We start from the raw sequence: 24,469 nt of genomic DNA on the forward strand, positions 1-24,469 counted from the left end.
AGCTGTTCCATATTTCCCCCTGACTACATGTGCATTCTTAGGGGAACCATTGGAAAGTACCCCGAAGATATATAGTGTGTGTAAAATATATATATATACATACATACATACATACATACATACATACATACATACATACATACATATATATACACACACACACGCTCTAGATGGTTGCCCGATTATAACGCATCGGGTATTCTAGAATATGCATGTCCACGTAGTATATTGCCCAGCTACATAGTATATAGCAGAGCCACGTAGTACGGTATATTGCCCAGGCACATAGTATATAGCAGAGCCACATAGTATATTGCCCTGCAGAGAGCCACGTAGTATAGAGACTTTAAAAAAAAAAATAAACATATACTCACCTATAGCCCGTTGAAGTCCTGCTATACTTACCATCCGCCGCCTTTGCCGCTCCTCGCCACGCTCCCTGGATTGCTCCTTTGCAAGCGGCAGCTTGCGGTCCCAGGTCTGGTGTGAGCAGGACCTATGTTGACGTTGCGGTCACATGACCGTGACGTCACGGCAGGTCCTTGTCACACACCAGCCCTGGGATGGGACCGGAAGCTGCCGCTTGCAATGGAGCGGTCCCGGGAGCGTGGCGAGGAGCGGGAAAGGCGGCGGAGGGTGAGTATAGCAGGTTTTTTTTTTTTTTTAATTATTTTTAACATGACATTTTTACTATTGATGCTGCCTAGGCAGCATCAATAGTAAATAGTTGGGGACACACAGGGTTAATAGCAGTGTAATGGAGTGCGTTACACCGCGGGCCCTTACCGCTGCCATTAACCTTGTGTGAGCGGTGAGTGGAGGGGGATTATGGAGCGGGCGCTGGGCAGTGAGTGTAGGGGAGGGACTAATCGGACTGTGCCCGTCGCTGATTGGTCGCGGCAGCCTTGACAGGCAGCTGCCGAGACTAATCAGTGAACGAATAACCGTGACAGAAGGACAGACAGACAGACTGAAGTACAATTATGTATATATATTGTAAATGTGCGCCGCAAATGAATGGGCCACAATTGGGTTTTACTTGCTCTATTTATTAAAGAGCTCTTAATAGATGGGTAAAATTAAGTGCTTCTAAATAAAACTTCACAATTTGCCTTTTAGGTACTCATGGTTATGACCACTAACAACTAACTATCACTATATTAGTGGTCGTAACCATGGATACCTAAGGTCCTGCAATGCCTACACATGAGGAAAGAGATATAGCGAATCAGAAAAACTATACTGCATTTCTAATTGGAGGCATTTGCTAACATCATTATTATTTCACCTACTACTTATTGGGATAGGATTTTGTAGATTGAAATACCCCTTTAAGTGCGAGTATAGACAGAGACCTGTCAATCCGGGACAGCGGGCCAGGGAGAAATATGTTGAAGCATGTTAATCTCTGAACTACCACAGTATTTGAGTCCAACATACTTGACAGAGTTAATACAGGCTGTGTCCGATACATACTGCTCACAGATGGGGCGGTTTGTGTCAGGTTCACATTAATTGATCATGTATTGTACTTGCTTGTTTCAATCTCTACATGCACGGTCACCTCCAGCCCTGGTCATATCTATTTAGCCTCTTAAACCTTTATTGATCTTTTGTCCTGGGTGAGCAATGATTGCAACAAAATTTATGATGAAATTAAGTTGATGTGCACAGATTATAAATAAATGAATAATAGTCCATCTGCATAATTTTTCTAGGCCTAAGGGTATGTTTCCATGGGACATATTCCTCCAGTATTTGCTGCATAGTTCTAAGTATAGGATGCGGTGATTCTGCATGTGTTCAATCACCGCGCGTACAAAAGGGGGCAGCTCTCTGGGAGGAGCAGGGTATCCGCTGCGTCCAAAGCGCTGGGATTCCGGACCGTGGACAGGTACCCTTACACTAATATGTGGGATCCTGAGGAAGGTGGCATGTGTTTGCTTTTATTGTGCTTTTTTGACTCCATGAATATTTTTATTTTATTTTAATATTTTAATTTGTTTCTTTTCAGAGTTGGTTTTGTATTTGTGGTAAGCTCTGGTGAAGCTGTTGAAGATGCTGGGGCTGCATTGTGGTGTGCCTTTAATTACATGGCTGACGAATCTGACGCTTCTCACGCTTTTACGTCTCTAATTAGTGTATGTACAGGTCATGTTTTTACTTGTTTGTCGGTTTTCTAAAGTTCTTTCTACCACATTTAAATGGAATCTTTCACCAGGTTTTTGCAACCCCATCTGAGAGGAGCATGATATAGGGACAGAGACCCTGATTCCAGTGATGTATCACTTACAAGGCTTCATGCTGTTAATTTGATAAAATCGCTGTTTTAGCTTCTGCAGATTTAGCAGAGTTCAGAATGCTAAAAAAATTTTTTAACCCCGCCCACACCACTCATTAGCAAGTTTCTGCCTATGCACAGTGTACACAGAAAGCTGATAATCAGTGGTGGGAGTGGGGTTACACAGAATTGATGAATATGGAGGATTACATGGCAGCAGGCTTGTTAGTCCTAGTGATAATCGCCTGCTAATAAAGCAGTGATCTAGCAGCAGACAGCAACACAGAGGGGAAAAAAACACACACCTCAGCTCTGCTGTATCTCTACATAGTAGCTGCAGAGGAGGGTATCACAAACCTTTCCAGATATCACATCACGGCAGTCAGTGTGGGTGAAGGCTTTGTTAAAGAAGGCATCCAGAAGTGTTTATGATACATAACTCTGCAGCTAATGAGTTATGTATCAGAGCAAATGTTTGAGGATTTCTTCTTCTCCTAGTACTTTCAGGTCTACCCCTCCCCCCCACACTGGCTTCCTTGAGATGAGATCTGGAAGTGTTTGTGATGATACAGAACTCGGCTCTTCTGTATCTGTATTCAGAGTGTCTGCAGGGATTATTGAGGAGAGAAGGGTGTATTCTTCTCTGCCTGCTTATGATTAGTCAACCTCATGCAGGGGAAGAAGTACATAACCCCGGAGACCAAGCTCTGATAATGCTAATTTAAACCATAACATAAATTATTACCAAACTTTTACAAGCTAATATTTCCACAATGGAGAAGGGAAATAAAATAAAAAATGTTTTACTCCATTTTGCAGACACTACTCTATGATGTGGCCAGTTTAACATGCTAAACTGATGAAAGATCCTCCTTGACCCATTACTTGCCAAATTAAAATTTTTACAAGTACGGATTTTTCAGAAAAGGGCATCCCAATAGTCAATTAAAAATGTCAATGGCATGATTTCCTATTTTGAAAACATTCATTTCACAAACACAACACAAAAAATTGGACCCAATTATAAAAATGATAAAATCTTAGTTGCTAGAAGCTAAGGATTAGGCGTCCCAAAAAAAGGACATTGGTAGATAATGGGTTAACTATACAATGGGTGGTCATTACTCGGTAAAGGGCTAATCCTGTCTCATAAAGTGAGAATATATTGCTGGAACATGCTATCACTGTATCATGGGGGAAACGAGACCTGTGGGACCACTTCTACTTCTGAAAATGAAGGGGCCAGTGCACTATGAGCATACTTAAGTCAAATATGCAGCAAATTATTCGGGAAGTCTCGTCGCAGAGCATATTGGATCTCTAATTTGTAGCATGTGAATTTATGCTATGGGTTTTTAAAGCAGATTTCACCAATTGCAATGCAAATCGTTTAGCTATATCCTTAGCTTTTGATACATATTTTGTTATTGTGGATTTTCACTAATATCCCCATATGGGCGTTTCATAAATCAGCACTGTCGCCCCTTTAATTTCAAGACTGTGAAAACAGGGATCCTTAGCCTCAAGTAAAACCTAGAAGATTGTGCTACTTTTCAGTAATTGTTTTCTCACCCCCCCCAGTACTGGATTCCCAGCTACGCTACTCAGTACTACTGCTTAATGTTTTTATGCTGTTACCATTTCTGAGGGTGAGCTACATAGACACATAAGAGCACAAATTGCTTTTCTTTCTCTCCATTTAAAGCTTAGAGGGGAAAAATGGTGATTGATTCAGGTTACAAATAATAGCCAGAAATAGTGAAACATTTAATTAATACACATGACAGACTATTATGAAAACTGCCTGAAGCATTAGGTGCGCTTTAATTAACGTTAGGGCAACACCTAGATTTTTTGTTGTAAAACTGCTTTCTGTAGCATTATTAAGCCTTTCACAAGCAATATTTCAAGAGCTTTTCAAGTATTTTCTTTATTAATGAGTAGAGGAGAAAAAAAGTAGCTGCTGCTTCTATGGTTTAGTCCAAAATTAAATGTTTTCCCATATCTAAAGGATGGGGGATAACTTGCCGATCCCTGGGTTTGCTCACTGTGGTCCTAACAATCCTGGGTGCAGGGCCTCGCCATTTCTGGTAGTCTCATAGTCAATAAATGGAGCACAGGTCAAGTACGTGCAGGATTCTGATAATACTTTAAAGTTGCTAAGAAATCCCTGCGTGTATTATTTTAAAAAAAAAAATCTCTTGCTATTTTCTTTATTTAAATCTATTATTAAAACTCTCATATCACTCAGAATTATATATTACCAAAAACCTTCAGAAATGATCTCAGACCTATATTCCCACTTGCTAAAAAATGTTCAGATAATTATCAGCAGAGATGGGCGGACACCTGCATGTTCGGGTCAGGTGGGTTTGGTCAACCAGTTAAAAAAGAAAAGAAAAAAACAGGTACCAGAACAGTACCCGAACCCGGTCCCCATTCACGTGAATGGAGGGCCTGAACATGCAGTGTTTAACAAACACCTGATGTTCGGGCAGCCGATCCTGAACAGTAACTCGGGCTTCCTGGTGAAGTCTGTGTTCGGTGTCTATGCCCTAACTGTAGGTGTTCGGTACGGACGCCAAACTTTACTGTTCGGATTCGCCCATCTCTTATCAGTTTTCAAGTAACATATTAATCTTGGGGGAGAAATACTCATTTGCGCAACTACCTTTGAACATGAAAGAAAAGTTATTCCAGTTGTAAGGACTACAAACACCTGTCATGAACAGGGTAATGAATTATAAATATAGCAATTAACCAAATATCCTATGTAAAAACCTCGGTTAGCGATGAGGAATAGAATTTCTGATTAACTATCAGCATCCAAATAATGAAATATTAGACCGCTGATGAGATGGGAGACAAATTACAACACGTATAGCCTGTATTTAATTGGCTTACATTTACAGCTGTATTTGATCTTTCACAGATGTATAATAAACTGCATGATGGAGACGCACTGACTGTGGATATTGTGAAGTCTGTACTGAAATACCAGTTCCCTCTGGCTGATGTAGACCGTGTCCTGGGATTAAATTCTGAATATAGTCGCAATATAAAGGTTTGTACACTCATATAAATAAGGAAGTTTTAATTGCTTACTATTACATAATCAGCAGCACAAAGTAAAAAATGTTTGATGATAAAGTGGTATTTTAGACTTGGAGGTACAATATAGTCTAGTCTCAATGAAGCTCAATAAGTTATTTTATATGAAAAACCTCTTAGAGAAATAATTTGTAATATATTTTTTTCATCTCATTTTAGACGCTATAACTTTTTTTTTTGCTGAAGTAGTCTATAAGAACTTGATTTTTGTGGGTCAAGTTGTGTTTTCAATGGCTTCATCTTGGGGACATAATACCGTGTATACTTGAGTATAAGCCGACCTGAGTATTTACCGAGGCACCCAATTTTCCCACAGAAAACTGGGTAAACTTATTGACTCGAGTATAAGCCGGGTATGCATTGTCCCCTCATCCCTATCCCGGTATGCGTGTGGTTCCCCCCGTCCTGTCCTGCTCTGTGTGGCTCCCCCTGTTGTATGCATGGCTCCCCCTCCCATCCTTATATGCATGGTTCGGCTCCCTGGTCTCATCCTTGTATGCATGGCTCGGCTCCCTCGGTCCCATCCTTGTATTCATGGCTCAGCTCCCCCGGTCCCATCCTTGTATGCTCGGCTCCCCCCGGTCCCATCCTTGTATGCTCGGCTCCCCCCAGTCCCATCCTTGTATGCTCGGCTCCCCCCGGTCCCATCCTTGTATGTTCGGTTCCCCCGGTTCCATCCTTGTATGCATTGCTCCCCTGTCCACCCCCCATCATACTCACCCTCCTCGCTCCATCGCTGACTGTCCCTGCATCTCTATTGTCCCGGCACGGCAGTTCTTCATGAGCGGTCACGTGGTACTGCTCATTAAGGTCATGAATATGCGCTCCACGCCTATGGGAGTGGAGTTGCGTCCATATTCATGACCTTAATGAGTGGTACCACTTGACCGTTTAGCACAGGAACAGGAAAGAACTGCCGGCACCGGGTTAGAGATGCAGGGACGGAGGGTGAGTATTAATGTCATCTGGAAGCCGGCGTCACTGTGCTACGGCCGCCGGATCCCTTCTCCCCTGCCGGCTTTCTGGACCATGTGATGGAAATATATATCATATAATAATAATAATAATAATAATAATAATAATAATAATAATAATAATAATAATATTTATTTTTATATAGCGCTAACATATTCCGCAGCGCTTTACAGTTTGCACACAATTTCATCACTGTCCCCGATGGGGCTCACAATCTAAATATCCTATCAGTATGTCTTTGGAATGTGGGAGGAAACCGGAGTACCCGGAGAAAACCCACGCAAACACATAGAGAACATACAAACTCTTTGCAGATGTTGTCCTGGGTGGGATTAGAACCCAGGACTCCAGCGCCGCAAGGTTGCTGTGCTAACCACTGCGCCACCGTGCTGCCCATGTAGATCTCACTTGCGTATATACTCCTATATACTCATGTATACTCATATATCCACAGCTAATATATACACTATAATCCATTGCTTAAAATGGCTTACATAAACTGATATAAGCTAGACAGACTGTTTGGGGATTTCCAGCCATAAAGTGGAACAGCACCAGATGTACTAAATGGTGATCAGATGTCTCAACTTTGTCCTAGATGCAGACAGCTACATTTTAGTTGCTTAATCAGCATTCATATGTGCATTAATCACAATATTCTATATATATTTAGATAACCAATAACAGAGGAGCTAAACAATATGGTAATTAACTAACCACCCCCAGCCACCTCCTTTCTATATGCAATTATAAAACCATGTATGTACAATAAATCATCAGTATTGGTGGAATGTTATTGTCACAATGGTGCACACTGTCATTCTTGAGCGCTCAAAATACTCAGTCTTATTGGGAACGGCCGCAGCACACACAGGGATAGATTTATCCAAACCAAATTTCCGTAACACCATGACTCGTGTATAAGACGAGGGGGCACTTTCAGCACAAAAAAATATGCTGAAAATCTCAGCTTATACATGAGTGTATATACGGTAACTTGTTAGTTTTCTGTTCTTAAGTATTTTTATGCTGTTCATGCGAACATTAATAATGGATTAGCATCATTATGGTGATACCAAATAATCAACTATGGTGCCTTTTCCTCCTTAGCTCGAAATTTCCTTATGGAACTTGAAATCTCAAAAGTGGTAGGCACCTAGGCCATTAAGATTCTCAAAATATCCAAAATACCAGGTCCCGTTGGGTTGTTGACCTTCTACCATAATACATTCCTGGCTAATATTTTTAACATTATAAAATCCGTTACTCTATCGCATCCATCTTCCCAGTAGCCAAAATGGCAATGATCTATGAACCCAGTGACCACTCATAACACAGTAATGGGGAGGAGTGACTCCTGGAACACCCTTGACAGCCGATTAAGGGCAACATCCCTTCAGCAAATGTTGAGGTCTCTACATTGTTTCATATGCTTCATTTATTTTGTAGGGTCTGTGCCTTGTACTTCAGCTTTATGAAACTTTTTAGACTTACGGTACATATTTTTATGGGACTGAACAGCAATGCCTGGCACAGCTGCTACAAAATGGTACAAAATGTATGGAGCTGTGTCTAGTAAACAATCTGAGGGCACCTCAGTTGTCGGATCAATGTGTCCCCTTAAATGATGATATTGTAGGGATCGTGGGAGTTAGGCCCTTACCAGTCGCATGTTGTTGACTTATAACGAAAGATAAGTCATCAATATTCATGTCCTGAAAAAAAACTTGCTTTAGCTGTTAAGGAATTAGGAGACCATACTTTCAAGCTTGTACAGCTCCAGTAATTTATGCACAAGTCCTATTTGCAGTCACTGACTTTTAAAATATAGAGAAATAAAAATGGATTGTAGTTATTTATTTAGTTCTAAGAAAAAAAATTCTCAATGAACTTGTGAAAGCTGTAAACAAACATTATTGTTGAACTGATGCTCTATCCCTCCCTTCCTCATTAAAGACTTACATTGGGTTTACATTAACTGATGTGCAGCATTAACCCCTTAGCTACGAAGCCAATTTTAACCTTAATGACCAAGCCAAATTTTCTAAATCTGACCAATGTCACTTTATGTTGTAATAGCTCTGGACGCTTCAACGGGTCCCAGTGATTCTGAGATTGTTTTTTTTCGTGACATATTGTTCTTCATGCTAGTGGTCAAATTTGTTCAATGTGTCTTGTGGTTATTTGTGAAAATATCAGAAATGTGGTAAAAATGTTGAATATTTCTCAGTTTTCAAACTTTTAATTTCTATGCCCTTTAACCAGAGAGTTATGTCACTCATAATAGTTAATATGTAACATTTCCCACATGTCTACTTTACATCTGTTTCATTTTTGAAACCTCATTTTTTTGTTAGGCGCTTAAAAGGGTTGAAAGTTGTTCAGCAATTTCTCATTTTTCCAACAAAATTTACAAAACCATTTTGTTTTGGGACCACATCACATTTGAAGTGACTTTAAGGGGCCTATATAACAGAAAATACCCAGAAGTGTCACCATTCTGAAAACTGCACCCCTCAAAGTCCTCAAAACCACACTCAAGAAGTTTATTAACTTTTCAGGTGCCTCACAGGAACTTGTGGAAGGAAAAAATTACATTTTACTTTAGTGCCAAATTTTTTGTTTTTACAAGGTTAACAAGAGAAAATGGACCCCATGATGTGTTGTGCAATTTCTCCAGAGTACACCAATACCCCATATATGACGGAAAACTACTGTTTGTGCGCATGTCAGAGCGCGGAGGAGAAGGAGCATTGTTTGACTTTTTGAATGCAAGAATGGCTGGAATCGAGAGCGAATGCCATGTCACTTTTGGAGTGCCCCTGATATGTCCAAACAGTGTAAATCCCCACAAGTGACCCCATTTTGGATACTAGACCCCTCAGGGAATGTGTCTAGATATGTGGTGAGGTGCTTCCCAGAAGTTTATAATGTAGAGCCGAGAAAATAAAAAATGAAAATTTTCCTGCAAAAATGTACTTTTAGCCCCAAATTTCTCCGAGTACACTGATACCCCATATGTGGTGGGAAACTACTGTTTGGCTGCACAGCAGGGCTCAGAAAGGAAGGAATGACAGTTTGGAACCCATTATGTCATGTTTGGAGAGCCACTGATATTCCTAAACAGTAGAAACCTCCAAGTGACCCCGTTTTGCAAACTATACCCCCTCAAGGATTTTATCCAGGGCTATAAGTGAGCATTTCTCTTACCCCATGACGGCACTAACGAGAGAGAGGGATCCGCCCTCAGGGACAGGAAACCCACAGGTTAAAAAGGCGGGACCTCTCCTCCACCTCAGTTCGGTTTCCTGTCCCCGACGGGGAGCCCACAACTCACCATCCAGGAGTCCAGGGACCATCGGGCCGAGTTCAGGCAGCGGGGGGCCCTGCCACGGTTCAGGTGGATTCCTCCCTGAAGGCGCGTTCCGGGGTCGGCGGGCCTCGTGGATATGCGCGGAGGGGAGGCAGTGAAGAGGTTACCGAGCCTGCCTCTTCTCTTTTCAATGGAGTGGTCGGTAATAGGTAGCGGCGGCTACCTGGAGGTTTCCTCCGCCGGTCCATGAGGCGCACAGGGGGTGGTGACGCCGGTCACCGACAAGCGGCAAGACGCAGATTGCAGCGGCGGCTGCAGAAGCTCCGTCCCTCCTGTGAGCCGGCAAGTAGTGAGCGCGCGCGCGAGGCCGGCAACTTACTGCGCAGGCGCTGGGGTCACTTCCGGGGTCGGCGCAAGGTACCTCTGGGTAAACCGGAAGTTACCTGGCGCCGCTCTGTCAGCATAAAAAGGGAAAAAAAGGGGCATACCGCTGCTCAGTAATTACCACCATGAGTGGAATAGAGCAGTCGGTGAAAGAAATTTCACAGGCCCCTGTGACAAAGAATCCGAAGGAGCGCCATTCGTCACGGAAACCTACGCAGCGCAGCAGCTCAGGATCCCAGCGCAGCAGAGGCTCTGGTGGATCCAGGAGGGAGACGGTGGTTCAAGTGGAGGAGGCATCCTCAAAGCCACAGCCGGTATCTTCCTCACATTAGGAGGGTAAGTGACCTCCGTGAAAGTGTATATTCTAATAGGGGTTTATTGTTTCCTAGGGAAAGAAATGCCAAGGGAAAAGTAAACATAAAGTGTGCCCACTTTGTTCAGCAGATTTGCCAGATTCGTGGGTTAAAAAACTCTGTGCGTCATGTATTAAGAACACCATTGATGAGGAGGCACCAAGTTTCACATCTGAATTAAAAGATTTAATTAAAACCCAAGTAGCAGACGCATTAAAAAGCGTAAAAAACCGTAAAAGAAAACATAAAGAAAAATCTCCAGATTACAGCTCCAGCGAGGGAGATAGTACGAGTGGGGATTCTGATAGCTCTACAGCTTCATCATCCTCCTCTGCATCTTCAGAAAGCGGTCGCAACTGTTTCCCAATAGATGAAACGGATGCGTTGGTGAAAATGGTTAGGGCGACAATGGGTCTGGCAGATACTCGTTCCAAAAAATCTGTACAAGATCTTATGTTTAGTGGCCTGGAACAAAAGAAGTACAGAGTGTTCCCATTAAATGAAAAAATTCAAGCCCTTATAAAAAAGGAGTGGAAAAGACCAGACAAAAAAGTACTGTTAACACCCAAAAGGAAATACCCATTTGATGACCCAGCCTGCGCCTCATGGGGAAAAGCGCCAAAATTAGACGTCGCCATCGCGAAAGCCTCTAAAAAGTTCGCTCTGCCTTTTGAAGATATGGGGACCCTCAAGGAGCCTATGGATAAAAAGGCCGATGTCTTCCTAAAAGGGTCCTGGGAGGCCGCCAGCGGGGGGCTAAAACCCGGTATAGCTGCTACGTGTACAGCTAGAGCACTAATGGTCTGGCTGGATCATTTGGAGTCTCAATTAAAAAATAAAACCCCGAGAGAGTCTATACTAGACTCCGTGTCAGCGATGAAAGGGGCCGCTGCATATTTAGCAGATGCCTCAATAGACTCAGTTAGACTGACGGCAAGATCGGCTTCCTTCTCAAATGCGGCTAGGAGAGCATTATGGCTAAAGTGCTGGCCGGGGGACCTGCAAACTAAAGCTAAGTTGTGTTCCATTCCGTGTGAAGGTGAATATTTGTTCGGTCCCACCCTAGACGATGTCCTCGAAAAAGCGGTTGATAAAGAGAAAGCCTTTCCGGGATTCCTAAATCAATCTTATAGGCGGCCCTTTCGAGGAAGGAGGTTCACACAAAGACGCCCCCCAAAAAATCAAAAGGAGGGGTGGGAAGACAGAAAATTCAAAAGAGGAGGTTTCATGTTCAACAAGCCGGATAATAAAAAACAGCCACAATGAGGGTGTGCCCCAGGTAGGAGGGAGACTGACCCACTTTCTTCCAACCTGGGAAAAAATTTCTGGAAGTGCCTGGACTCTAAACATCATAAAGACGGGCCTAAAACTAAGCTTTCACACAATGCCACACAATCAGTTTGTGGTCACACCACGAAGAAAGTCAGAGATCGAGCAGCTGAGCATCCAGAGAGAAGTTCTCAGTCTTCTGGAGAAGAAAGTCTTACAGGAAGTTCCACAACAGGAAGAGACGAGGGGGTTTTATTCTCCACTCTTTCTTCGAACAAAACCGGACGGAACTTTCAGAGTAATTATAAATTTAAAACAACTAAACAGATACCTGATAATAGAAAAATTCAAAATGGAGACAATAAAATCATGTGTCAGATCCCTTATCCCGTCTTGTTTCATGACTGTTATAGACTTAAAGGACGCATACTATCATGTGCCAATCCATCCGGATTTCCGGAAATATCTCAGGGTTGCAGTAATGATACAAGGGGAACTGAAACATTACCAATACAAGGCTCTTCCGTTTGGTCTAGCCATTGCCCCGAGAGTATTCACAAAATTAATGGCGGAAGTAATGGCCCATATAAGGGAACAAAACATATTGATTGTGCCTTATCTGGACGACCTCCTAGTGATGGGCAGTTCCTCTCTACATTGCAGCCAGCAACTAAACAGAGTGATGGTAGCCCTATCGAATCTAGGATGGTTTCTGAACCTGGAAAAATCCAGGCTTATCCCATCTCAAGTACAGTTGTACTTGGGGATATTAATAGACTCAACAAAGCAAGAGTGTCGTCTGCCAGAAGAAAAAGTATCCAACATGATACATCTAGTGAATCAGTTGAGTATCTCTCCTCTGATCTCTCTAAGGAGAGCCATGTCCATACTGGGATCAATGACATCCTGTATCCCAGCGGTACAGTGGGCTCAGAGCCACTCGAGAGATCTCCAGTGGGAAATACTAAAGGCGGTATCCCACGCAGGAGGAAATTTAGAAAAGCAATTAAAAATATCCTCTCGGACAAAAACTTCCTTAGCTTGGTGGACAGACCCGTCCAATCTCAGGAGGGGGGTTCCATGGGTATGGCCGGTCTCGATAATCCTGACCACAGACGCAAGCCCTTGGGGGTGGGGGGCCCACCTAAACAGGCAAATTGCCCAAGGTCCTTGGTCAGTAGAAGAAAAAGACCTTACTTCAAACATGAAGGAGCTTTTAGCAGTTCAGTACGCCATCAATCATTTTTTAACTTCCCTCCGTTCCCACCACGTGAGAGTACTGACGGACAACAGGGTGGTAGTAGCATATTTAAACCATCAGGGAGGGACGAGGTCTCAATCCCTAATGAAAGTGACAAATTTCATCATGTCACAAGCAGAAGCCAACTTGTCCTCCCTGACAGCCCTTCACATAAAAGGGTCAGAAAATCAAACTGCAGATTTTCTAAGCAGAACCCAATTAAAACAGGGGGAATGGGAGTTAAATACAAGTATATTCAAACGCATAGTGGATCTTTGGGGGGCCCCGGATATAGATCTATTTGCAAACAATCAAAATCGGAAAACGGAGGCCTTCTGCTCGATAGATCCTCGGGGGAGTCCAGTGGCCATAGACGCGTTGTTAATTCCATGGAAATTCCATCTAGCTTATGTGTTTCCTCCGATAGCTCTAATTCCCTTAGTCTTGAAGAAAATCAGGGAAGACAGAGCCAAAGTGATACTGATAGCTCCGTTCTGGCCGAAAAGAGTATGGTTCCCATGGCTACGCCTAATGTCCATAGCGGATCCATGGGTACTCCCAGATATCCCAGACCTTCTGCATCAAGGGCCAGTGAATCACCCTCAAATAAAAAGTTTGCACATGACGGCCTGGCTTTTGAAAGGGAACTGTTAACAAAAAGGGGGTTTTCTTCAAATTTAATTTCTACCCTGCTGGCCAGTAGAAAACCTATAACTACCAGAGCCTACGGCAAAGTCTGGAAAAAGTTCCTCTCCACGTCAGGAGTTATCCTATCAAATCAGATGCCAATTCAGGAAATCTTAGAATTTCTTCAAAAAGGTTTAGAGAAAGGCCTAGCAACAAATACTCTGAAGGTTCAGATTGCAGCATTGGGTGCCCTTTACAACCAGGATTTGGCGGGGAATCACTGGGTAAAAAGATTTGTTAGAGCATCTACTAGGTCCAGACCAGTTATACATCTCACCGCTCCTCCCTGGGACCTGAACTTAGTCCTTTCAGCACTAACTAAAGCGCCGTTCGAACCTTTATCTCAGGCTTCACTAAAAATAATATCTTGGAAAACCTGTTTATTGGTGGCCCTAACCTCAGCTCGCAGGATTAGTGATCTGCAGGCCTTATCAGCCTACCCACCTCTAACACAAATATTAGATGACAGAGTAATCCTCAAAACTGACCCTTCTTACCTTCCCAAAATGGCATCAAAATTCCACAGATCTCAAGAGATAGCGTTACCATCTTTTTGCCCCAATCCAAAAAACAAAAAAGAGGAGGCTCTACACACTCTAGATGTAAAGAGATGTCTAACACACTATCTATCAGCCACAAGGGAGTGTAGAAAAGGGAGGGCTCTGTTTGTCTGCTTTCAGGGACCAAATAAGGGTCACAAGGCATCGAAAGCCACGTTGGCGAGGTGGGTAAGAGATGCCATCAAGATGTCATATACCTCTTCCGGAGAACAAGCTCCGGACACAATTAAGGCCCATTCAACCAGGTCGGTGGCAACCTCTTGGGCTGAACGTGGTGGAGCATCAATAGATCAAATATGTAGAGCAGCCACTTGGTCTTCCCCCTCTACATTCTTCAAGCACTATCAGCTTAATCTATCTTCTCCCTCAGACTTAACTTTTGGTAGGAGAGTTCTTGAGGCAGTAGTCCCACCCTAAAATTTTTCATTCTTTGAAATTCTCTCGTTAGTGCCGTCATGGGGTAAGAGAATATCGTAGTTACTTACCGATAACGGTATTTCTCTGAACCCATGACGGCACCTGTATATTCCCTCCCTTCACGTATGGGTGTCCACACTACTTATAAATTAAGTCACGAGGTGTGCATAAAAAAAAAAAAAAAAAAAAAAAGTGTATATATAGAGGAGCTTATATAAGTTATACAGTTATATTTTGTTGTGTAAAAATAACCAATTAAGTTACAGCAGAAATTCCCTGCAAGGCTCTGTAAACCAACTGAGGTGGAGGAGAGGTCCCGCCTTTTTAACCTGTGGGTTTCCTGTCCCTGAGGGCGGATCCCTCTCTCTCGTTAGTGCCGTCATGGGTTCAGAGAAATACCGTTATCGGTAAGTAACTACGATATTTGAACCCACACAATACTTGATAACATTGTCGTCATACTGAAAATGTTTAATTTTTTTTTCTCAAAAATATTATTTTAACCTCAAATTTGTAGTTTTCACAATGAATAGTAGATGAAAATAGACTCCATAATTTGTTAGTCATATTTTCCTGAACGCGACTAGACCCCATATGTGGTCAAAAACTTGGGCACATGACAGGGCTGGGAAAGTAAATTGTGCCATTTGTATGGGAATAGATTGTGAATACAATGTTGCATTTGAAGAGCCCCTGACATGTGAAAACAGCAGAAACCCCCACAAGTTCCCCCATTTTGGAAACTAGATCCCTCAAGGAATTCATCTAGGGGGGGAAAAAGAGCATTTTTTACCTACAGGTGATTCACAAACCTTTATAACATTTAGATGTGATAACAAAAATTTAAATTTTTTTTCCACTAAAATACCGTATATACTGGAGTATAAGCCGACCCAAGTATAAGCCGACCCCCCCTAATTTTGCCACAAAAAACTGGGAAAACTTATTGACTCTAGTATAAGCATAGGGTGGAGAATGCAGCAGCTACCGGTGAATTTCAAAAATAAAAATAGATGCTCCATACCATTCATTATTGCCCCATAGATGCTCCATATAAAGCTGTGCCATATATAATGCTCCATACCATTGATTATTGCCCCATAGATTATCCATATATAGCTGTGCCATATAGAATGCTCTGCACCGTTCAGTTGGGCCCCATAGACTCTCCACATAAATCTGTGCCCTATATGCTCTGCACCATTCAGTTTGGCCCCATAGATGCTCATTATAAAGCTGTGCCATATAATGCTCTGCACCGTTCAGTTTGGCCCCATAGATGCTCATTATAAAGCTGTGCCCTATATGCTCTGCACCGTTCAGTTTGGCCCCATAGATGCTCCACATAAATCTGTGCCATATATAACGCTGCTGCTGCTGCTGCAATAAAAAAAATAAAACACATACTCACATTTCTTGCTTGCAGCTCCCCAGCGTCCGGTCCCGGCGTCTCTCCGCCTTTACTGATCAGGCAGAGGGTGGCGCACACACTATATGCGTCATCGTGCCCTCTGACCTGCACAGTCAGAGCGGAGAGACGCCAGGAAGATGGAGCGGCGCCCGGCGTGTGGATCGCGGACAGGTAAATATGACATACTTACCTGCTCCCGGCGCGGTCCCTGGCTCCTTTTCCTGGACAGCTGGTCTTCGGTGCCGTAGCCTCTTCCTCTATCAGCGGTCACCGTTACCGCTGATTAGAGTAATGAATATGCGGCTCCACCCTTATGGGAGTGGAGTCCATATTCATAAGTTTAATGAGCGGTCCCACGTGACCGCTGACCAGGGGAAGAGCTGCGGCACCCGAAGACAGTGTGACAGGCAGGGAGAGCGCCAGGATCGCCGGGACTAGGTAAGTATGCCTCAGCGCCCTCTCCCCACCCCAACCCCACCCCACCCGCCGACCCTGCCACAGACCGTGACTCGAGTATAAGCCGAGAGGGGCACTTTCAGCTCAAAAATTTGGGCTGAAAATCTCGGCTTATACTCGAGTATATACGGTACTGTTTTAGTGCAGAAATTGAACCCCAAAATTTGTGCAATTTCTCCCAAATGTGGCAGTACCCTATATGTGGTTATACACTAGTGTTTAAGGACACGGCAAGGATGTGATGGGAAGGAGCGCTACTTGGCTTTTAGAATGTAGATTTTGTTTGAATAGATTGTGGGCTCCATTAGCTGAGCCCCTGAGGTGCCAGAACAGCAGAAACCCCACCTCAGGTGACCCTATATTGGAAACTTCACTATCTTAAGGAATTCATCTTGGGGTGTAGTGAGTATTTTAAACTCCTAGGTGCCTCACAGAATTTTACAGCATTGAGACGAGGAAATGTGACATTAGTGGTTAAAACATAATTTTTGTATTTGCTGCAAACTTATGAGGCACACATGGGTTAGAAGGTGAAACTGGCCCCCTATAATTTATTACGCAAATTCTCCTGAACGTGGTGATGCCCCATATGTCATGAGAAATTACTGTTTGGCCAGACATCAGGGCTGAGAAGGAAGGAGCGCTATTTGGCTTTTAGAGCACAATTTTTTATAAAATAGTTTGCTTGTGACATTTGGGAGCCCCAAAGGTGCCAGAAAATCAGAAAAATCCTATAAGTGACCTCTTTATAGAAATTGCACCTTTCAATGAATTCATCTACGGCTGCAGTGACTATTTTGTAACGCTGTTTTGGGAAATCTACATGGAAACCCCGACGTAAGCGCTCAATGGAAGGTGCAGGATAAATGTGAGCCGAGCCTTGTTTCGATTTTTGGGAGGTAGAATAGACAGCAGTACAGGAATAGTTCTTATTTTTATTTTTTCACAGTTCACCGATCAGTGTTGAGGTGGATTCATTCTTCGGGTGGGTGCAATTACAGCGATAACAGACTTAGATTGTTTTTTTTTTTTTTTACAGTTTGCTGCTATCGCACAGTAAAAATGCTTTTTTTTTTTCATGTACAGCTGACACCCACTGGAATTGCGGAAGCCTTTCGGGGGTATTCCCTTATTTATTATGAGTGAATCAGGCCCCTTAATGACTGCTGTTTTAATGCGTATCGGCGGTTAAGTGGCTACACAAAAAATAGTTACCTATCCGCATTCGTTTAATATTATGTTTCAACAGCCAAACCATGCTTCAGATGCACGCTGAGCGATCTATAATAGATTGTTCAGTGCGCATAGGTTGCTACTATGTAAACAGGACTCAGGCTGCCGAGAGTGATGATCTATTGTGCAACAGAAAAGATAATTTTTAATGATTAGCGAGCATTTTGCATGTTTATTGGGTGATTGTGAGACTATTTACACTGTAAGATTATCACAAAACGAGCATTCCTAGAAACTCTCATTCACGGTAATCATTCAGTGTAAATGGATTTTTAGTTAAAATCCTCAAAGGCCTAAAAACAAGATATAGCTCCTTGTTTCACGGTCCCTTTACTGCAGTCAGAAGATGGCATCTTGAGATCTGTTTAATTTTCGCAGTCATTCATTTCGAACTCATTCAGCCTTCAGTTTATGCAACATTGGACCATAGCTGGGTGAAAATTGAATATCATATTGTAAAATTATTGCTTGTTGACTCCGTTTGGAAGTATTTTGGCATTTAATGATTATTTAAGATTCCTGAATAGTGATGAGCGAATATACTCGTTACTCGAGATTTCTCGAGCATGCTCAGGGGTCCTCCGAGTATTTTTTTTTTTAGTGCTTGGAGATTTAGTTTTCCTTGCAGCAGCTCGAGTAACGAGTATATTCGCTCATCACTATTCCTGAATCATTAACATTGAGTGGTCCAAGGTACTGTATATGGCTGTAGAGTCGTGTAGACTGCTCCTTCTCAAGTCGTTCTTGCCATGCAAGCTGCATCTTGCTGCTTCTCTCTGCAAGTAATCTGATAGCTGACAGTGAAGTCATAGACCTCATTGTTAAGAAATTCTAATAATAAAGAAGATAGATGGCACATTCTAGAGATTAGTCTTTCATTCCTCTGCCTTTGGCATTTGGAGAGGGGTCTGGAGTGGGAGGTGGCGTCTAATTTATGATTTTGTACTACAAGCAAACTGTTGGTTAGGGAAACATTAGTTAGGCATATTAAACCACGTTTTAGATGTGTTTGATGAAGTTTCATTATTGTTTCCCAGCTGTTAATTGCCTCATCAGGATGCAAGGCAGTTCATCAGAGAAATGCCTACAAAATGTGCACATTAATAATAAGTTTACGGTTTGTAACTGCTTTTCTACTTATTTTGTATGTTTTATTGATGATTTATGCGATATTATCTTTTTTAGGTTGAGATACTCCTAACTAAGTTTCATATTTTGTTACCTTTGGTGGGTAACAGACAAATAGTGATAATTTGTAAGATGGTCTGCCAATGTAGCCTTAGGGCTCAATGAAATAAGCATTTATTCAGTTTGCTCAAATAGTGTTCCATGTGCAACTGGGTGCTATTATTCCTTTCTTATAAATGATGAGGAGTCTCTCGAGTCGTATACCTTTTATATTGATTTTCACAGAACATAATAGCTCTGCTTAAAAAGAATGTTTATTATTTTGCTAATTAAAAGCTATAGTGAAACATATTTCCTTTTATGATGTTTTTTTTTCTGAATACGGTATATATATATTTATTTTCCCGATTTGGGTGAGCACAGGTGAAAGCCATTTCCAGTGATTTGTTTCACAGTAAGCACCTAGACATGAAAACTCAGAAGAATATCTACATAATGATGAATATTGGGACTGATTTACCTTATATATGATGAGGGAGATTGATCAAGCTAAGAGCGCCAGAAAATTCTTTCATGACATGCATCATATTTATTATGAGTTTTAAGTGTCAGATGGTTGGCGTGCACTCAGTCTTTTATGCAAAGTGCTGGTGTAAAGGAGTGTATAACCCCTTTCAACCAAAGCAAACTCACAACACTCTTATTTCAGGTCATGCAATCGTTTATTATCAGTGTAGGCAGACACGCGTTAAAAGGGCACGGATACTGGAAGTTTTATCTTGTGTTATTGTTTATTTTTAATATGAGTTCTAGACTCCTTGTGTCTTTCCTTGCAAAGGGGTCTATACTTGCTGAAGAGGTGCACAAAGTAAGCCACCTATTGGGTAGTGTGAACTAGACTGTTTTTTAAAATATATAAAATTTATCAGAGTTAAAGGGAACCTGTCACCCCCCCCACCCCCTCGGGCCTATTAAAGTAAAAGAGCCACCTACAGCAGCACTAAGGCTGCATTCTGTGAAGGTGGCTCTTATGTTTATTATCCCTAAGAACGCTGAAATAATGAGTTTTATAAATTTCACGCCATACCTCTATTGAGTCAGGGAGGTTTGTTTTCTCCCTCTAACTCAACCGCCTCGCAGCCGTCCATCATGCCCCTCTTGCCTCGGGCGCCTCCTCTCTTTCTCATGACGTCACCGGCGCCTGTACTCTGCAATTATTTCAGCGTTCTTAGGGATAATAAACATAAGAGCCATCTTCTCAGAATGTAGCCTTAGTGCTACTGAAGGTGGCTGCACTGCCGGGTACCCTAGGGTGTGCCAGCCCTTTTGGCTTCGCTTGTTTCTGTGTTACTTCACACAGGCTGAAGTTTTGCAGAGCCTCCTGCTCTGCCAGGTTGCAAACAAAAACTGACACACCCAACTCTGTGCTGCTGGGTTTTTACAAGGAACCTGTGGCCATAGGCCACTTAGAAGACCTGGCCGGGAGGAAGCAGACTGCATCACTACCATCCTGTAGTCCACTCCAAAAAAAAAATTAAAAAAAAGCACATGGCAGGTCTTCATAAATTTGCCTTTGGCAAATGGCTTATTTTATTTTGCATTGCAAACACAGCTATGCCTGTGACTTCAGTGCACTCCCGCGGACTCAATACACCTGTGCGCATCCTCGGGGACACATAGCGACCCTTGCATATAACGCCGGTCACTGCCTCCCAACAGATATAGCCAACTTTACCTTTACACTTAGCATCATACATAACATGTTTAGGGGACTACAGTAATTGGCACTGCAGGGCTCTAATGGTCTACATAAAAACTGTGATCATTTCAGGATAGCCAAAGCAATAATTTTTTACATTCTTAATGAAGTTCATTGGCAAGCTCCTGAATACTAAAGGGCCAGGAACCCAAATAGAGCAGATGATGGCAGAAATCTCTTCTTGGTAAAGAATAACCCCTTTACAACATCCAACCATGTCAAGAACAGAAGGCAGAATAGACTTGGCCATAGCTGTATTTTAAAAGTCCATACCGCCCTAGGAACCAAGATTGAATATGCCCCTGTGTTGTCAATGAAGGTAATTTTCCTTGCAAGCATTTTTTTATTTTGTGTGCAAATATGATATAGCCTTATACAGTCATGGCCACAAGTATTCACACCCCTGCAATTCTGTCAAATAATACTGGGAAATATCCCCACTGCATCACAATCCTCACCTTTTCCATGTAGAATCCATAGAAATTAATATCATGTTATGCCCAGAATGACCAGGCTTTTTTTCAGGTTGCATGTCTCGTAGTTGTTCGACAGCCGCGACACATGCAGGAATTGCCTAACTAACAGGTGATCCCCACATGTGTTGCGACTAACAGCCATGAGACATGCAGGCGCGAAGACTCAAACATATTATTCGAGTACACGTTATCTGAACACGTTCACTCATCACTAATACTTGAGTATTTCTGTTCATCTTCTGTCCTACTCATCCACCACATGATAGATTGTAAGAACAACACTGCATCGTGCCATTTAAAGAGACCTTATCCAATGCGACCACACAGTCTATTAAAATATATATATATATATATATATATATATATATATATATATATATATATATTCTTCTAAGGTCCGTTTCCGTCTGTAACGGAAATCCTGCGTCGCTGATTGGTCGCAGACAGCCAGGTGTGACCAATTAGCGATATTGGCGAGGGATTTAAACACCGCTTGCCCGACCAGCCGCAACCAAACAGCGACAGGCGCAGTCTAGCCGCGAATTGGCGTGGCATTTGAACCACGTTTCACTGATTGGTCGCGCCTGGCCGGCCGCAACCAATCAGCGATATTGGTGCAGAATTTAACCCCCACTCTCAGCGCGACGTACATACATACATACTTACATATTCTAGAATACTGATGCGTTAGAATCGGGCCACCATCTAGTGTTAAATATACAGTACAGTCGAAAAGTTTGGACACACCTTCTCATTTAAAGATTTTTCTGTATTTTGTATGACTATGAAAATTGTACATTCACACTGAAGGCATCACATCTATGAATTAACACATGTGGAATTATATACTTAACAAAAGTGTGAAACAACAGAAATTGTCTTATATTTTCTAGGTCCTTCAAAGTAGCCACCTTTTGCTCTGATGACTGCTTTGCACACTCTTGGCATTCTCTTGATGGGCTTCAAGAGGTAGTCACCGGGAATGGTCTTCCAACAATCTTGAAGGAGTTCCCAGAGATGCTTAGCACTTGTTGGCCCTTTTGCCTTCACTCTACCGTCCAGCTCACCCCAAACCATCTCAATTGGGTTCAGGTCTGGTGACTGTGGAGGCCAGGTCTTCTGGCGTAGCACCCCATCACTCTCCTTCTTGGTCATATAGCCCTTACACAGCCTTGAAGTGTATTTGGAGTAATTGTCTTGTTGAAAAATAAATGATGGCCCAACTAAACGCAAACCGGATGGAATAGCATGCCACTGCAAGATGCTGTGGTAGCCATGCAGGTTCAGTATGCCTTAAATTTTGAATAAATCCCCAACAGTGTCACCAGCAAAGCACCCCCACACCATCACACCTCCTACTCCATGCTTCACGGTGGGAACCAGGCATGTAGAGTCTATCTGTTCACCTTTTCTGCATCATACAAAGACGTGGTTGGAACCAAAGATCTCAAATTTTGACTCATCAGACCAAAGCACAGATTTCCACTGGTCTAATGTCCAGTCTTCGTGTTCTTTAGCCCAAACAAGTGTCTTATGCTTGTTGCCTGTCCTTAGCAGTGGTTTCCTAGCAGCTATTTTACCATGAAGGCCTGCTGCACAAAGTCTCCTCTTAACAGTTGTTGTAGAGATGTGTCTGCTGCTAGAACTCTGTGTGGCATTAACCTGGTCTCTAATCTGAGCTGCTGTTAGCCTGCGATTTCTGAGGCTGGTGATTCGGATAAACTTATCCTCAGAAGCAGAGGTGACTCTTGGTCTTCCTTTCCTGGGGCGGTCCTCGTGTGAGCCAGTTTCTTTGTAGCGCTTGATGGTTTTTGCCACTGCACTTGGGAACACTTTCAAATTTTTCCCAATTTTTCGGACTTACTGACCTTCATTTCTTAAAGTAATGATGGCCACTCGTTTTTCTTTACCTAGCTGCTTTTTTCTTGCCATAATACAAATTCTAACAGTCTATTCAGTAGGACTATCAGCTGTGTATCCACCAGACTTCTGCACAACAGAACTGATGGTCCCAACCCCGTTTATAAGGCCGACGTCACACTGGCGACTTTTACGGACGTATGAGCGCAGAAAAATACATCCGTAAAATACGCATAACACACGTCCCAATGATTTTCTATGGCCCAGCTCCTATCAGCCGTATTTAACGGTCCCATATTATACGGTCTTCTACGGCCGTAGAAAATCGCAGCATGCTGCGTTTGTCACCGTATTGCGCAAAAAAATCGCCAATGAAGGTCTATGGGGGCGAAAAAATGCGGATTGCACACGGACCAGCAGTGTGACTTGCGAGAAATACGCAGCGGTGTTAGAGAGAAAAGCCAGCAATTCAGTGCGGTGTACAGTAAAATCACACTGACAGCTTACAATAGAATAGGTAGAATAAATGTGTACACATAAAATAGGTGTATGTATATGTATATATATATATATATATATATATATATATATATATATATATATATATATATATATATATATATATATATATATATATGTATATATGTATATATGTATATATGTATATATGTATATATGTATATATTGTATATATTGTATATATGTACAGCGGGGCAAAAAAGTATTGTCAGTCAGCAATAGTGCAAGTTCCCCCATTTAAAAAGATGAGGCGTCTGTAATTTACATCATAGGTAGACCTCAACTATGGGAGACAAACTGAGAAAAAAAAATCCAGAAAATCACATTGTCTGTTTTTTTTAACATTTTATTTGCATATTATGGTGGAAAATAAGTATTTGGTCAGGAACAAAATTTCATCTCAATACTTTTGTAATACATCCTTTGTTGGCAATGACAGAGGTCAAACGTTTTCTGTAAGTCTTCACAAGGTTGCCACACACTGTTGTTGGTATGTTGGCCCATTCCTCCATGCAGATCTCCTCTAGAGCAGTGATGTTTTTGGCTTTTCGCTTGGCAACACGGACTTTCAACTCCCTCCAAAGGTTTTCTATAGGGTTGAGATCTGGAGACTGGCTAGGCCACTCCAGGACCTTGAAATGCTTCTTACGAAGCCACTCCTTCGTTGCCCTGGCGGTGTGCTTTGGATCATTGTCATGTTGAAAGACCCAGCCACATTTCATCTTCAATGCCCTTGTTGATGGAAGGAGGTTTGCACTCAAAATCTCACGATACATGGCCCCATTCATTCTTTCATGTACCCGGATCAGTCGTCCTGGCCCCTTTGCAGAGAAACAGCCCCAAAGCATGATGTTTCCACCACCATGCTTTACAGTAGGTATGGTGTTTGATGGATGCAACTCAGTATTCTTTTTCCTCCAAACACGACAAGTTGTGTTTCTACCAAACCGTTCCAGTTTGGTTTCATCAGACCATAGGACATTCTCCCAAAACTCCTCTGGATCATCCAAATGCTCTCTAGCAAACTTCAGACGGGC

The 24,469-nt window shown here is 42.4% G+C and overlaps 1 protein-coding gene across 1 annotated transcript in view; it reads left to right on the forward strand.

The window, feature by feature from the left end:
• The window catches only part of UGGT2 (UDP-glucose glycoprotein glucosyltransferase 2), a 559,388-nt gene that overhangs the window by 229,236 nt on the left and 305,683 nt on the right, over positions 1–24,469 (forward strand). The window contains exons 15-16 of the mRNA XM_069758034.1: positions 2,015–2,141; positions 5,214–5,345. Coding sequence (XP_069614135.1) covers positions 2,015–2,141; positions 5,214–5,345 — 259 coding nt within the window. The remainder of the gene's footprint in view (positions 1–2,014; positions 2,142–5,213; positions 5,346–24,469) is intronic.

Source organism: Ranitomeya imitator, chromosome 3, assembly GCF_032444005.1.
Source record: "Ranitomeya imitator isolate aRanImi1 chromosome 3, aRanImi1.pri, whole genome shotgun sequence".
Classification (NCBI taxonomy): domain Eukaryota; kingdom Metazoa; phylum Chordata; class Amphibia; order Anura; family Dendrobatidae; genus Ranitomeya; species Ranitomeya imitator.